This window comes from Dryas octopetala, chromosome 2, assembly GCF_963921425.1.
Source record: "Dryas octopetala chromosome 2, drDryOcto1.1, whole genome shotgun sequence".
NCBI lineage: Eukaryota > Viridiplantae > Streptophyta > Magnoliopsida > Rosales > Rosaceae > Dryas > Dryas octopetala.
In genome coordinates, this window is record NC_141367.1 from 29,587,067 (window position 1) to 29,603,853 (window position 16,787).

At 34.6% G+C, this 16,787-nt stretch overlaps 2 protein-coding genes across 3 annotated transcripts; one reads left to right on the plus strand and one right to left on the minus strand.

The window, feature by feature from the left end:
• The first annotated feature begins 4,284 nt into the window (after positions 1-4,284).
• Positions 4,285-7,095, plus strand: LOC147295404 (transcription factor HHO3-like). The gene is made up of 5 exons (XM_086231694.1): positions 4,285-4,666; positions 4,827-5,116; positions 5,265-5,550; positions 5,684-5,760; positions 6,450-7,095. The coding sequence occupies exons 1-5, from the start codon at positions 4,555-4,557 to the stop codon at positions 6,822-6,824; spliced, it is 1,140 nt and encodes a 379-aa protein (XP_086087820.1). The 5' UTR covers positions 4,285-4,554; the 3' UTR covers positions 6,825-7,095.
• Positions 7,096-13,381: 6,286 nt separating this feature from the next.
• On the minus strand, positions 13,382-16,633 carry LOC147295405 (Metallo-hydrolase/oxidoreductase superfamily protein). 2 transcript variants are annotated; one of them, XM_086232812.1, is made up of 8 exons: positions 16,409-16,622; positions 16,182-16,275; positions 15,976-16,101; positions 15,688-15,846; positions 14,862-14,980; positions 14,397-14,588; positions 14,217-14,307; positions 13,382-13,773 (listed from the first exon to the last, which is right to left on the minus strand). In XM_086232812.1, the coding sequence occupies exons 1-8, from the start codon at positions 16,567-16,569 to the stop codon at positions 13,681-13,683; spliced, it is 1,035 nt and encodes a 344-aa protein (XP_086088938.1). In that variant the 5' UTR covers positions 16,570-16,622; the 3' UTR covers positions 13,382-13,680. The 2 variants fall into 2 exon arrangements, with proteins under 2 accessions (XP_086088938.1, XP_086088939.1); XM_086232813.1 differs by lacking the exon at positions 15,688-15,846 and having other exon boundaries at positions 16,409-16,633.
• Positions 16,634-16,787: the final 154 nt, after the last annotated feature.

Consider the following 16,787-nt stretch of genomic DNA (forward strand, 5'->3'; position numbering starts at 1 on the left):
AATATAGTAGCATGGTATGTTAGATTGTGTGAAGATAATATTTCCACCTGTAGTATATGTCCCAGTTGGTAGCTGCTAAAGTAACATTGATCAGATATTCAACGTACTGCATGCTTACATATGTTTTTATTCTTTTTCCTTCTTTTGCTGTATTTTTTGAGAATCTATCTAGCTCGGACAAAATCCATGCACAAGTGCCATCATGGTACACAAATGTGCAAAATCTCAATGTTGGCCAAAAAGTGAAGATATATGGGTCGATTCTTTTGTCTTGCCAGCTCCAAAGCTCAATAAGTGAACAGTTTGTTTCACAATGCAACACGTTACTTTGGACAAACCCATGGTCACTTTTCAGTTTTCACCTGTAATAATAGAGCTAGGTTAATTACCAATACCATTTTCACACAACTAAATGTCCATAAAATAATTGTGTACGAATCAATTATATATGCTGATGCTTTTGTAGTTTGTACATAGATTATGCAATTTTTACTTTTAATTTTTTAATGTACAAAACTCACATTTAAAAAAAAAAAAAAAAGAACTCAATATACATATCATTTTTAATCCAATAATTAATGGGCCAACACGAACGAGGGGTGGAGTACCATCGTTTGACTGGATGACAGAGCCCAAAACAGAAATTTAGATGGAATGTACTCAAATTTCAAACCATCCCATCAATGTTCAGCCTTCATAGAGAAATAAACAAAAAATTAATAAAAAGCCAGATAGCAAAAATTCTATCATTGTGCTTCTTCCCAAAGCTGAAAGCTAGCTCCCGTTGAAATAATCCACCAAAAGGACTAGACTGGCGCCAAAAGGGCTGGTGAAAAGTACTAGGTTTGGCCTGGACCCTGCTGCATGCCCATTCTATTTATTACTACCTTATGATCAGCTCCACTTTTAGCTTTTAAGCTGCTTATCAACATTAAGAAAGCACTCGCAGTACTGGATGATCATGACTAATCACTCGACAAAAGCACTGGAAAACAAAGCAGATCAAGAGAAGGGTAATTTGCTAAGCATATATAGGAGTCTATATAGTATAATAGATGGCTAACTATGAGGTACGTACTTTTGCACATGAACCCTTTGTTTTGGTGATTAATTGATGGCTTATCGATCATCATGTACTTAATTCTCTGAGACAAGGTCAAGTGGCCACATGTGCATGAGATATATACGAACAGAAGTTCCCTGTACCAGCTTAAATCTTGCCTTTTTGCCTTTTCTTCACACACAATTTGTAGCTAGAAATGGATTTTGACTACTAGGCCTGTAACCCTATAGCATGCTAGCTAGCTCCTTCATTGTTAAACTGTTAATAGCAATATCACAATGCGGATACTATATCAAATGTGGATGTACAGGTGACCTATGGATTTGATACAGTGACCCATGGATACAATATCAAATGATGGAGTTTATCTTTTTTATTCTAAGAGTATAGATTTTGCATATTGTTACGTATAGAATCGATATCCGTATTATAAGTATTCTCATTATAGATATATATCTATGCAATATAATGTCATATAGTTTAAATATTATAGTGTTAAACTATTAATTCGAACAACATATTCGGATAAAAATTTAGGTGATGGTATCAAATGTTTGAGATGAACATTTTGATGTATGGGTGTAATCATGCATATATATGCAATATTCGTAAAACCGCATCAAAATTTTCAACCCATGAAAACATCACATCTAATATATATGTAGGGCATGTGTACTGGTAGCTAGTATTGTAGTTGAATGACATGTGCTAATGAAGTATGAAGACAAAGTGTTGGTCACGCATGGGCTTGTTTTGTGAAATATGTGTATGTGCGACCTGAAAGTAGGAAAGACAGAGTTAAAATTTCCTAATCTTCGTCTTGTCCGAAAAAGGGAACTGGGAAAAGCCAACAGTGCTCTCTGATCAAACTTCATAGCCGCCCCCATTGATTTGTCACCACCAGGGCCCTCCCTCTAACTACTGTTCAAGTGCCAGTGCCAACTCAATCTATCATCATTCACAACTCAGAATTGAAGACTACTTTCTAGTCAAGATTTCATTTTTGACTCCACCTCCCAACAGGAATCATCTGTGTATCTGAATATCTGATTCTGATCTCTGTGTTCTCTGTGCATGCATGCTTTAAATTTCAAATTTCTGACTAAATATTATTGGTTTTTGAGGAATATTTTTGTTCACGAAGATTCCATTTGTTTAAAAATATATCAAATAGAATTTAGTTTTTGGGCTGACAAAATTCTGGGAAGCTACTTTTTGGGCTCCCCATTCAGCCTTAGAATAGATGGATTTCTTCCAGTTGGGTCCGACTGTCTAAATGATGTGGTGGATCAAGAATGAACCCATCTACAAAATGAGCTCGTATAAAAAGCTTTAGCTTATAAAAGTTGGCCCAATGTTTTTATTTTTTTCGTTTGTAAAAGTTGGCCCAATGTTGTTGAACGAATGTATGATAGAATGAGAATGCCCATCTCCTTCACATCGATCACATGGAGATGAGGCAAAGGTTGGCTTATAAAAATTGAAAAATAAAAACTTAGGATTTACCACACCCATTCGATCTGCAGTGATTGTGAATTGCCACCAACACACTAACGCGGATGCTCTGCTGGCTTGGCTCTACAAATGTTCTAAACCCGCCCAAAATGAACCTTTTTTTCTTTATTTAATTAAGGGTTTCGTTAATTTGGTTCGTTAACAGTACATGTATAATCTCATGATAAAAATGGATAAAGTTGTTTATTAGAGTATTGTTTTCTTTGTACCATCTTAAATATATTATGTGAATTTCGGCCATTTGTGAAATTTGTATTCACATATGTCCATATGGGTGGAATAAGTATTGAGCAGTGACAGAGATTCCAAATATGTATATCAAATTTATGAGAAATTATTCTTAATAACTAATAAATTGTCACGTTATATAATTAATTTACGTGTTATAATATGAGTGAATGTTATTAATTTTATACCCTATAAATATAAATATGTCATCTAATAATACTCTTACATGTTAGATTAGTTATATCACGTGACGGTATATCGATTACACTTAATAATTTGTAGATTTTAAATAATGTGTCAGTATTTTATTGATTGATACATGACCCACCTTAAGGATTATTTATCTCACAATAATTAAAACACTAATATAATAACATATATTTATCCAAATTATTTATCCAAATTTAGTATATAAATTTAAAATCAAAGGATTATTGATAAGTATATACCCACTTTTATCTACACATACACATGTGAAATCCGACTCCATTTTTTTTTTCCGTGAAATATGATTATTTATAGATTAGAAACATTGGTCGAGAGTACTTCAGAAAGCCAAGAAGGTAATTATTCTATTTAAACAGTAAAATCAGAAAACGTAAGTACATGCTAATACATGATCAATTGATATGCTATAAATAGTTTTAGTTTAGGATACACCCACTGACCCACCTCCATGAAATTGCCGTCCCATTCAGAATCCCGGAATGCATATTCTCGATACCCTTACAAAGGAAAATGAGGTGTCGGAATTCCAGTGGTGTGTTTCAGACACGCTCCAGTCACAGCTCGTGGTGGGAGCAATTATCAAGCGTAGCGTAAACAGAGGGGAGTGTGGATTAGGACGAGAGAAGCAGTTTGGCTCTCAGAGGGCATGAAAAGCCACATTTATGGCGCCTAATCATACGCGTCGTGGGCACGCGTGTGCACGCACACTCACACAAGATTCCACTTTCTCTCGGAAACCACGGGTATATTCGGAGAGGGGAGAGAGAGAGAAAAGAACTTAAATAAATAGAGGATCACCAAAATTCGTCAGATTTACAGAAAATTAAATGAATAAATAAAGACAAAGAAACAAGAAAAAGAAAGAAAGCAATTTCTAATTTCCATAGTAAAGACCTCAGGAGTCGGTCTTTGATCTTATCTGATAAAAATTAGAAATTAAAAAACAAAACAAAAAAGTAGGTGTGGAGGTGCTGACGTCATTGCCAGCCCATAGATAAGCAACGAAAAGCGAATCACAATTCATACCTTCGAATATTCAACCCCAAGTTCTCTGTAAAAAATATATTTGGAAATAAATAAAAAACCAATCCAAGATTCGTTTTTGTACGCGACGCCACGACCTCGACATCTCTCTTTTTTTTTCTCTCTCTGTGTATGAAAAACACTCTTTAAAATTCCCTTTTTTTTTTGTATCCTTTTTAATTTTCTCTCTCTAGAAGCTTGTTTTGTTTTGTTGGTTTCTTTCTTTTAAATAATTTGGTTTTTCGGTATTATTTGGTCTGCAAGATTATTCCATTTTCTGATTCTACTTAGATCCCATATACCCAGTTCTCATTGTTTGGTTCTATCTATGCTTGGACAACACCACCTGCTCCTCCTTCATATAAATCACATTCACACCCATCACCCTCCATTTCTCTCTGATTTTTCCCAAAAAAGAAGAACCTGAAAAGTCCAGAAACCAAAAAGATAACCCAGGAAAAGGAAAAAGGAAGAAGAAGAAAGAAAAGCTGCTAGCTATGGAGCCTACAGAGGAAATGCAGGCTTATGTGAAAGCCTTGGAAGAAGAGAGGCATAAGATTCAAGTTTTTCAGCGAGAGCTCCCTCTCTGCTTGGAGCTTGTGACCCAAGGTACAGAGTCTACAGGCCCTTTTCAATTTTTCTCTTAATTCTTGTTTCAAGTCCATTGTTCTGGTTCTGACCAAAGGAAAGTTCATTTCTTGGTTAAAATTTGTATGGCTTTGTTTTGTTTTCTTAATTTTTTGGTTTTGGCTATTTTTGGGTTTTGTAGCAATTGAGAGGTGTAAGCAACAGATGTCTGATACGACCACAGAGTATATGCATGGGCAATCTGAGTGTTCAGAACAGACTTCAAGTGAAGGGCATGCGTTTGAGGAATTCATTCCCTTAAAAAGGACTTCCTCCTCTGATAGTGAAGATGATGAGGAGCAACAGTCTCACAAGACTAAGACCAATGAGGCCAATGATAAGGATAAGACTATCGGTGGTGACAAGAAGAAATCAGACTGGCTTAGATCTGTTCAGCTCTGGAACACAACCCCAGATCCACCCCACAAAGAGGTACACTACGAAATATGACCAAAAAAAAAAAAAATCCCACCTTTATTTGAAGTAAATTGTAATTGGTAATTACCCTTTTGTGTGGTTGCTGGGAAATTTGAGAAGAAAGAGTAGGAAATAATGATTTTTGGGATGTTGGTCATTGCAGGAATTGCCTAGAAAGGCCTTAGTGATGGAGGTGAAGAGAAATGGGGGTGCTTTTCAGCCTTTCCAAAGGGAGAATAACATTGGAAAGACTAATGGATCAGTGGCTAAAGCTCCTCCTTCGGCTCCGGCCACCAGTTCCACCACCGAAACCGTCAGTGGAGGCAGTGGTGAGAGCAGCAAGAAAGAAGACAAAGAGGGACAGAACCAGAGAAAACAAAGGCGGAACTGGTCGCCGGAGTTGCATCGCCGGTTCTTGCATGCCCTTCAACAGCTTGGTGGTTCACATGGTATGAATTTTAGTAACTTAATTTTTCATGTTTCTGAGACTAATTTAGTTGGATAATAATGGGATGTTTTATATGGGATTGAATTGAATTGGATGCGTATCTCATATGTGGGTGTGATTTTTTTTTCTTGTAGCTGCTACGCCCAAGCAAATTAGAGAGCTAATGAAGGTTGATGGGCTTACTAACGATGAAGTCAAAAGCCATTTACAGGTTTGTATATGTGGTCGTCTATCTGTTTTAATAATCGTTGGTATGAATGTATGATGTAAATAGAAGTCTGCACAAAAGGAGTTAACGCCATGCCATATTAGTCTCTAAGACACCAGGCATGGATATCCTTTAAACTCATCGCTGACAATTGGTTTTGAGACTGAACTAAAGTAATTCTAGTCGCCAATTATATTATTCTATATGTAACTTTGTAATTAGCTACCAAGATTATGGTCATACCTTATGGCCTCGTTTGGTGCATAGGATATGATAGGAATCATAGGATAGGATAAATAGCTAAATTCATGTGTATTCAAGAAAGATCATGGAGGATGGCAAAAAAAAAAAAAAAAAAAGGAAGAACATGGAGAGTGTCTTCTAACTTGAAAGAAGAAGATGAGAAAAAGATGGATTATTTAATCCCACCATTTTTTGAGGGATTGGAAAGGATAATTCTCCCCTTATGATTAGTCTAATTGAATACATCTTATTCCTTCAAGTTAAGAACTTTTTCTTTGAATACACATTTTGAGGCCTATAAGTTTTACAGGTTTATAGAAAACATAGAAACAGTGCAGGAAGAGTGAAATTGCTTTATCTTGAAGAATCAATAGAAAATTTTGATTGTTATTGAACTGTTCATGCAGTGAAGCACAGCCTAAATTTCTATCATCTTCCATTTTTTACAGAAATATCGTTTACACACCAGAAGACCAACTCCAACAATCCACAACAACAACAACAACAACAAGCAAGTACCACAATTTGTGGTTGTGGGAGGCATCTGGATGCCCCCCCAGGACTATGCGGCAGTAGCAGCAACCAATGCTTCAGGGGATGCAGCTGACAGGGTTGGTGCAGCCAATGGAATATTTGCACCGGTGGCTACAACACCTTCTACAGTCACACAGGTGTCACCATCGTCACTAATGCATAGACCGCGACCAAAGCAACCCGAGCCTTCTCATTCAGAAGAAAGGGTCAGCCACAGTGAAGGGCGTGGTCACTCCAATTCCACTGCTACATCATCCTCCACTCACACCACTGCCTCCCCTGCATTTTAAATTTGTAGCCCGAGAATGATGTAAAGTTTTGTAACCAGCCTTATTGAAAAGTCCTTTCTGATCACCTCACAATTCTTCTGACTTCTCCACTGTTTTGTTTTTCTCTCTTGTTGTTTTTGAATCATAAGATGTAGAGGGTGTTGGATCCGAGGGACAGTGACAGTGAAGTTTTGAAGTTGAATAAGTTATATACGGAATTTGGAAGCAGAACAAAAAAATATTCTGGGGCTCGAGCAAGCCAATAATAACATATTTTTCATTGTTTGTTGTATGTGTATGTACTTTAGTATATTGTATAGCCTGCACATTTTAGTAATCGTCAGCAGTTGTTTCCTGACCCCATCAATACATGTTTGTGGTATAAAACTGTTGAAATCAATGCTGATGAATATGCTTGGTCTTGGCTAAAAGTTGAATGGTAGGTTATTAGCTGAGACTGCAAATCAAATTGCTTCATGGACAGAGAAGCTGCAAATCAAATTGTTCCTTGGAATTCCTAATAACTTACTTGGGTAACTGCCTCTGTGAATTATTTTGAGCCCTACCAATGCACCCAAAATTAAAAGCAATCTTGCAGCAATTTTCTATACAAATTTCTTGAGTATAACTCAAGATTTCATTAAGTTAGCTGCAGAATTTACTAAAAGTAAGCACTAAATTCCATATTATCTTAATGCTGACTGATTTCCACATCTGAATTTGCCCAAGTGTCAAAACAGCCAAAGAAGGTTTGGTGAAAAGGCTGGTCTGTTCATACCTATTGCTTCATGAGGAAATAATAGCTTTATTGACAAAGAGCAGAATAATCTTCTTTACTTCAAAAATATAAAATAGAAACAAACAATAAAAGAATCTTGACCCGGGAGAAATCTTCCTAGCCAAGAAAACAAGCAAATTACTGGTGTTGCAGATCTAATCAAATATTTCCTGATTGGCTAGAGTTGCCCAAATCATAGAAAATTTGGGTGCGTGGAAGGTAAACATCATGTGATTAGTACTTGTTCTTTCGTACCAAAACAGAAAAATAATAATGAGAAAATTCAACAGTATGTTGGATACTTGGATGTACACAGGAAATGTGTGCTCATACATACATATCATTTTTCCCAACAGTCATCTATATGCATATTTGTCAATTAAATAATTAATAATTAAAGTCTTAGCCATCCCATATGAAAATTACTTGTTCAATTAGAAACTGTACATGGATCCAACAGTTTAATACTTTAATGTTAGCTTCCCTCTGAAGTTTAGTGAACTAAATTCAGATTAGGTTTGAGTTAAGCTAGATAGGGATACCTTATCCAGAAAACTCTACTAATAATCTACTTTAACTGTTAGTTTTAGTTGATTTTTACTATATAGACATGCTTCATGGCTTCATTGAATGGCACTTTAAACTGTTATATAGATTTATAGAGAAAATTACAAATTTAGTCAAGTTATTTATATTTAATTCAATTTTGGTACACAATTTTTTTTAAGTTATGTTTTGGTGCACTAATTGTTTCATTTGTTCAATAAAGGTCCAGATTTGTTTTATCAAATTTGGCATGTCTTTTACCCTATCAAATCTCACCCATATAAAAATCATTCAAATTGAAGTTCTAAAACTCAAGATAATTGACCTCAAAATAGGGTACCCGAAACTGTCAATTTTTCAAACTTCACCCAATCTCAATTCTCTTAGATTCTAATACTCTAAATTTATTTTTATGACTAATAAATGATGAAATATAACTTATATTTCAATTATAATTGAAGAAAACACAATTCAAAGGATTTAAAGTCAAATCTGAACCTTTATTGAATAAATGAAACAATTAATGTACCAAAACATAACTTAAAAAGATCACGGACCAAAATTGAATTAGGTATAAAATAAGTGAACTAAATTTGTAATTTCCTCATATATATATTATTTTATTTTTTTCATTTCAAATGAAGCCATTACATGCAACTTGAATCATTCCAACAGTGAAAGGATAAGTTTTAAGAGATCATGAAGGGCCATTCTAGCTCATTGGATTTCATAATAATTATTTGTAGGGTGCATGTTACTTAAGAAGATGAACTAGTGCAAATGTCCAAAGCGTGCCTTAATTTTGTCCTGTACTTTGTACAGATCACCAAAATCTTTAAATCCAAACAAGCGTGATAATCATGACACAAAAATCAATGTTTATCACCACATTGAGCAATAATCAAACTGCAAAGAAAATATAATTAAGTCTTTACCAAAGATAGATAATTAATTAGATGCTTGCATGGCGGTGATGCCCGTCATTTTTAAAATGTGGCGGCTTTGAGAATGCATATACAACCAGGCGCAAAAAATATTATCATTATGTCAACACAAGACTGTCAAGACGTATAGGACAAAGCTGTGTAGTTGGAGCTCATTTTATAGCTTATCGCATTGCGCGGTCCAAATTTTCTTTACAAGAAAACAAAGTAATATTCTGTGTAAATTGTAGCACAGCCATGGTCCACTTTGGAATATTCCATCGTATTTCCGGACAATAATTAGGTATATTATGGATTTATTAATTTCCAATTATAGAAAAGGAAATTATATATGTACATATAAGTTATCATCTAAATGTGCTACTAGTATATTCTGCATTTCTTTAACTTATTTTCTGGCGAAGGACCAATCAGGAAGGTTTCTGATCCCCAAGAATCTTACCTTGTCCAAGATTCTATCACATGAATTAAATTAAAGATTAATTTAATCAAAAGAGGCTAAATGGTCCTGCGGGCGATTCATCACTAGCATACAATACTGCCCAGCTCACAGATGCCCAGTATATGCAGTTTGACGTGAGCTAATTTGCCAATTCATGTTAGCCCATTGAGACAAATTAATATGAAGAAAGAGAGTTTTCCATAAAATAAAAAAGGTAACGATTTTTACACTTAATTTTGTATTTTTGCACTTTTTATTTATTTATTTGAATGTTTTGATCATTGAATAATAAGAAAAATAAGTATATTAGAGTAAGTGTACCAAATAGGAGTGTGACAATCGTTGCCCAATAAAAAGATACTAATATAATAATCTATTAATTTCTGGCAAATAAGAAATAACGAATCAATCTATGTATTGAGAATAACATTTTCAAAGGTGTTCTAGAAGATGCATGGACATGGATCCTTGGATGGTGGAGTTGGAATAGGGCTAGTCGTCCAAGGGAGAGCTAGGTTCAACAGAAGTGTCCCTTCGGTGAATCTAAGGCCAAGTGACTCTTGCTGTGCAGCCTGTACCCATTAAAAAATGGTATACGAATCCATATTGCAAAAGTCATTTTTTGGTTCATTAATTTGATTAATGATGGTGAAAATGTCATCATAACGAGGATATTGAGCATATTCTAGCTAGCGGCCTTAATCAAATAATAAATTAAAATGATAAAAAATATAGTTTATTCTTTCTGATCATTTATGTTAAGGCCTTTTTTATTGAAGTATATCTGGTTTTAAACATAATGAGATATGGTTTGTGAGATTCACTCTGTATTGTAATTTGATGATCGAAGTTGTTTAACTTCTAAGTATCTATATAATGATTATCTTTGTAAAAAATTAAGTAAATCGAAAACCACTAATACATATAATTGTGATTCAATAAATAGATAAATATAGAGATTTGGTAAACACTTAAAATGATGGTCCTTTAATTAAATGGTTAAACGATTTTTGATTTGTCTAATTTTTTGCAAAGAAGATTCTTGTATAGAGACTGTCTCACAAGTTACCTTATTATATTTAAGCAAAAATATTCTAAAGCTAACTAGTTAGTAAGATAATACAATACTAACCATCATTTTGGGCCCACTACACAATGTAATCTTATAATCCAAACCGTTCATATTTTAGGTCTCTATTCAAAGATTAACCTTGCAAAAAATCAACCAAATCTGAAATCATTTAGCTATTCGATTATTATTATAATCATTTCATGTTTTATTGAAAAACTTGTGTTCGTCCATTTACATGAGCACAATTAGCTTACTAATAGTTGGCTAAATGATTTCCGATTTTGTTACTTTTTTTTAGGATGATCTTTAAATGAGAGCCTACAAAATAAACGGTTCAGATCATGAAATTACATTGTCTAGTGAGCTCAAAATGATAGTTAGCGTTATATTATTTTACTAACTAGTTAGTTCTAAAGCACTCTTATATGTTTAAGATAAAATATATCTTAACAGAAGAGACATAATATAGATATATATTCAAGACATGCATAATAATAGTTGGGTGGAATATTACTCATATTTTATTAGGTAATCAATGAAATAGTGAATCACGCATTAAAGTTGAACAGAATTGTTGAACTGTATCAATCGTACATTATCGATCGCAAACTTTGTTTTTCTTTAGAACTTGTCATGCTTTGCAATGAGTTAATGTTGGTGCAACCCATCTTCCTTTACTTATTTCCCATTAATTAAAATGGAAATAGAAAGATTTCATATATGGTATCTAGGTCAACATTAATTTATTACATGAATATGCTCTCTCGCTCTCTCTCCCACTGTCCCACATTTGATATCGACTCCAGTAATCTTCGGAATTACCATCCCACCCTCCATGTACTATCGTTCTAATACAAATCTCTACCTTTGTCTTGTTTTGTTAGAATTTGAAGTTGACCCAAGTAATCCAAAGTGAATCTTACAAATTAGGTAGGACACGTGGCAACTACTCCAAAGTCCACATTCATGCGCTGGCTGATGTGGTTTGGCAGGAACCATGAAGGAACGATATGATATTATTTGATGCGTCTTTAATTGATCAACTCAGGAGCTATAAGCTATTAAAGCGAATCTTGCACACTTTCAGTTAAGTCATGACACATGCTCCCAAATAAAAGTTTCATGTAATGTATCATATATATTTTTTTCCTTATTGATATTATATTTATTTATGTATATATATATACCACCCATGACATTATTTATATATTATTTTTATAAAAAATTAATCAATACTTTATTACCATTATTATTTCAATTTTATGTGGCGAACTGTCTTTGTCAGCACAATTTACAAAATTATTAATTTAGTTAATTTTTTTTATAAAAATGACTCTTTAAGAAAAAAGACTTATAAATTAACGAGTTTGATAATTAAATTACATTTTCGGACAAGGACATTCTCACTTGAATCTCCCTCTCTCTCCATATATAAGTACGTCCTCAACTTAATTGGTAGCTAATTGATTATAATTTGAGCGATGATCTCATGAATCCAACTCTTGTGATGAAGAGCTCTTTGCCAAATGTACTGGATCAGCAAGCATAAATGTCCCTACAACTATAAGTCTACAAGGAACACAGAATCTACGATTGAAACAATGAGGATTGACTACTTTGTTGGGGATTGGCCGATTGGGTTCCCAGTCATGGTTGACGGAGCTAATCGATCGCATTGTACTACTAATTATTTGTACTACTTGTTATTGTACTTAGCGCAGTTGAAAATGTTCAGTCCCCTTAGGAACACAAACTCGACCAAATGCATTTGTGAATTGTTTTATAGATATATAGGGAATGATTAATTGGCTTAAACCATATATATATATGATTAATTTGGAGTTGGCTGGCCCTTCGATCAATGATTTATATGGGATGGGTTTAGGGTTCCTCGTCATTGTTGACGAACCAATGTTGTTATCTTAGTTGCTTTAAATAAGTTAATAACAAGATTAATTCATAAACAAATATACAATACAGTGGAGGCCAATTTCAAATAATTATGCAGTCCCCTGAAGGACGCCCGGACGTCCAAATGCATTCGTGATTTCTTTTGTGGAAATACAATCATCATTTGTATGATTCTAGCTATAGCTCTCTTTATTTTCGATTAATTATTTTTTGTTTGGTAATATTTAATTAATTAATAAAGTGGTCGTATTGGCTGAGAAATAGCATATTGCACTACCCACTAATATCTCTCATTTAGAGAACTGGCCAGGTCCTTTGAGGTTGTCAAAGCAGAAAACCGGCCAAGTTCTTTGTTTCTCAGTACGCGTAGACTAATTTAATTAATTAATTAACTAACTAATTAGGCCAATAAGCAACAGGAAACAGAAAAAAAAGTTTATAGCGTATGTAGAAACAGTAGTGCATGACATGTAGGCATTCCAGAAATTATTCCATCCAGCAGGAGGTAGTCGATGTCATAGATCGATCAGAGATATGGACGATTAATTAAGATACACTCAACCTATACATTTAACATGTATAATGTTTTTACTTGTCTTTAACATATGTTATGATTCTTATGTACCCATTCCTGGCCAACTGGCCAAGCTATAACAAGATTATTGAGGATATAAAGACCCACATAATTTAGTATTACATCATAAATATATAAAATCTTCAACCCCTTCACTACATGAGTTTTGAACTCAATACAATCTCTTGCAAAGAGAGGACTAGTGTCATCTATTAGACCAAAATGATCATTCACAATTAGTTTTAGATTGAATTATAACACTTTTTAACTTTAACTTTACAAAATAGAGTATCTTAGAATTCAAGTCCAAGTAATTGCAACCTCTTTAAGATCTGTAATTGAATTCTAAATGTTGGGCCTCTAGTTGTGCCCAATACAATTATTCCACAATGGAGATTTTTGTTCAAAAAGTGAAGTTACTTCTCATGTGTTGATGTAGGCCATGTAGCTCAGTGGCCAAGCCCATTGGGCCTTGTCTTTCAATATAAATTAACAAGAGAAAAAATGAAGCAGAGATTAAGGAATATAAAATTTCATTTACAAGTTACAAATTGGATGAGATGTACATATTTTGAAGGAACTATAGTGTCGATCCGAAAATAAAAACATATTATGGAAGGTTCGAAGGCGGAGGGACCTCTAGTGGTACACCAGGGGTAGGCTGTAGTATCTGCGCATCTGGTATTTCCTTGGACAAAAGTTCCTGCATTACAAAACCACAACTTAGTTTAATTATCACACTGCAGGAAAAATGTTCTAGCAAGGGAGGGGTTTGTGCTGCCGCTGCTGCTTCATATTGACTAATGTTCCTAACAGTCCAGATAAGTACAAATGATTACGCAGCAAGGTTATTATGGCTATCAAATTTGTTGCAAGCACATTTTCTTTTTCACACTAAAGCTTATTCAATCAGAAGAAAATGAATACCAGTACAAAAAGTAAAAGTAAACTAGGATGGCCCTGCTCATCATATGCATCTCAATATCTCATAGCAAGAATCTCTTCAATAGTAAAACCATACCACAATTTCCTGAACCCCCACCCCATTTCATCTGATATTATAAACTAGTATCCTGACTTGGCATTCTTCAAATTATAATGACTCAAATCTTGTTCTCAACAATGAGTAGATTAGTAGAATATAACCTTGAATGATTCTATTGTTCCTTCAGACTGAATTAAACTAGCAAGAATCCCTTTGCTATCCAAGTCCCCATTTGTCATTGGGACAATGAACCTACAAAATGTAAAACAAAGACATTGATATGCTTGCAATAAAATCATCTTTTATCTATATGTCAGTATTGAGGTAAAGAGAATATTTACTTGGCACGCAGCAGCTTGGCAAGTTGAACCGCATCTTCTTGTCCTGAGACCAAAGTAAATTTAGGTAGAAGCTGCTTTATGACTGGTGTGATGACAATGTCAGCCCTTTCCTTCTCCAGCAAACTTGTGTTGTATACACAATGGGGTTCATAGTAAAGAGTAAATTTCCCTTGTGGTGAAATGACAAGATATCTGGTCCACATAAAAAATAACATCTCTATAACTATCCATTTAGTTAAAGACTACAGAACAAATTACATCAAAATGAAATATACTCATAGGTAACATTCCTTGGAAATATATCACTGGACCACATATTATGCAAAAAAAAAAAAGCAAAGAAATTCTAGATAAATATTCACTTAACTAAAAGTTCAAGAACATATTACACAAGAAGGGAACTGTAACATTCCTTGAAAAGGGAATTCAATAGTGCACGTTGGCAATATAAGAGTGAAACTTTACCCATTTTCAGGGCGCTGCCAAGGAGGACCTAGAACTGGCCCTGGAGTGGCTTGAACTTTGACTTTAGAACCGTTTCTTGCTTCAATAACAGAGCTCTGACCAGGTTCTATATATGTGACCTGAAAAAATTAAATGAACAAATTAAGTCTCAAATAGAATATGAGAATGAATTTAGGCTTCTGAGAATCTTGATTGTCAGTACTGCAAGTTTCAGAAACCAATTGAGCCAAGTTGAAACAATATCAGTTAGGTTCAGTTGTTACAAAAGATATAATTTTGGCATGACACTTGTCTACAGTAACGTCCACCATTTTCTAATAAAGCAAGAATTAGGTGCATAAAAAAGTTTACAGGAGTTTGTTGCACAATTTCATTCTGTGTCTGATCACTTCTAGCTTATTAAAGCTGAATTTGTACCAAATCTCCCATTAAATCTCAAGTGTCTTGCAAAACTGATATTTTCCTCAAGAGCAAAGCCCAAGTTTTACTCCTTACAGCGTTTAAAATTGATATTACTAGGCTTGAAAGTTGCAATCCCTAAAACTTACATGCTGAACAATTAGGAGACTCCTCTGCGTCTTGTGTCTTAAAAAATAGTCACATGAAGGATACCATCAGGCATGGTTAAGGTTTGTTACACAACCATTGGATGATTTAGACGTTAACAATAAAATATTATATTTATGTAAGTGTATATTTCTTTGATGGTGACTATAAAGAATGTTCATACACCAATTGAATAAATAGAACATATTAAAGATAAAATCAGCATTCAGGAGCTGCAGCCTGGAAAAGAAAACACTAGTTTCAAATCGAAAATACTTACATTTCTGAAAAGGGGATCCAACAATGCCTTAGCATTGGGTGTAGCTATTACTCTAAGATTTGGGTACTTTTCAGAGAGGGGCTTTAATGTATTCAAATGACAGTGATCATCAAGGCTTTGTGTAATTAGTAAGCAATCGACTTCCGGAAGATCAGTTAGCTGCACTAAAGTTGCATACCAATCAAAACTAGCTTATCAATTCCAAAACAATTTTAAAATATTGACAACATATGCATAATTAAAAGAAATAAGAAGGGAAAAAACTTAAATTAAAAACTAAAAGAGTACCTGGAAATTCTTCAAAAACTTCTTGGCAGCATCATAAAGCCAGGGAATTCCAAAATCCAAATTGCCCACCAAGATTGGATCCACCAATATTTTCAACCCACCCACTTCCCATAACCAACCATTCCCCTAAAAAATGTACATATATGTCAAGAAAAGCTCAAAATGAATCAAATTTAAGAAAGACCAATAAGAAAATGAAAACCCACCTCCAGGTAAGTGAGTTTGAATGCATCAGTGCTAGAAGAGGTCGACCTAATTGCGTTTTCCTCAGAAACCACAGCAGAAACAACCCTACCCCTCCTGCAAATGTGTATAATTAACTGATACTACAGCTCTAAAATTCAACTAGAAAACCCTGCATATGCGTGTGGAGAGAGAGAGAGAGAGAGAGAGAGAGAGAGAGAGAGAGAGAGAGAGAGAGAGAGAGAGAGACCTGGACGTTGAAAGCCTCAATGCTTTAGAACTTGCTGGAATGAGACTGGCGCAAAGAGTAGAGAGAATAGGAGAGGGTGCGAAAGGGGATAAGGGTATTTTGGTTGTGCAAGGTTTGCACAAGCAGGGAAGAAGAAGGGAGTTGCACTGAGCAACAGCCATGGTGTTCCCGCGAATTTAATGAATGGGTCCGTAACGACCAAATAAAGTGTTTACTCTAGTTATTGTTTAATCGATCCTCGTTTCCTCAAAATTCAAATGGATTTGATGCTGCCACTTGCCACGCGCTCACCCACAACTCCACAAGAACATAAAACAGACTTAGGCCCGTTTGAGATTCTTGTAGAGGAACTCAACTGCTAACTGCTGTATATAACAAT

Coding starts and splice junctions, on each gene's coding strand:
- LOC147295404 (XM_086231694.1), top strand. CDS start 4,555: ATGGAGCCTACAGAGGAAATGCAGGCTTATGTGAAAGCCTTGGAAGAA. Junction 5,551..5,683: donor ACAGCTTGGTGGTTCACATG/GTATGAATTTTA, acceptor TTTTTCTTGTAG/CTGCTACGCCCAAGCAAATT. Junction 5,761..6,449: donor AAGTCAAAAGCCATTTACAG/GTTTGTATATGT, acceptor CATTTTTTACAG/AAATATCGTTTACACACCAG.
- LOC147295405 (XM_086232812.1), bottom strand. CDS start 16,569: ATGGCTGTTGCTCAGTGCAACTCCCTTCTTCTTCCCTGCTTGTGCAAA. Junction 14,308..14,396: donor GCCAAGCTGCTGCGTGCCAA/GTAAATATTCTC, acceptor TACATTTTGTAG/GTTCATTGTCCCAATGACAA. Junction 13,774..14,216: donor GAACAATAGAATCATTCAAG/GTTATATTCTAC, acceptor TTTGTAATGCAG/GAACTTTTGTCCAAGGAAAT.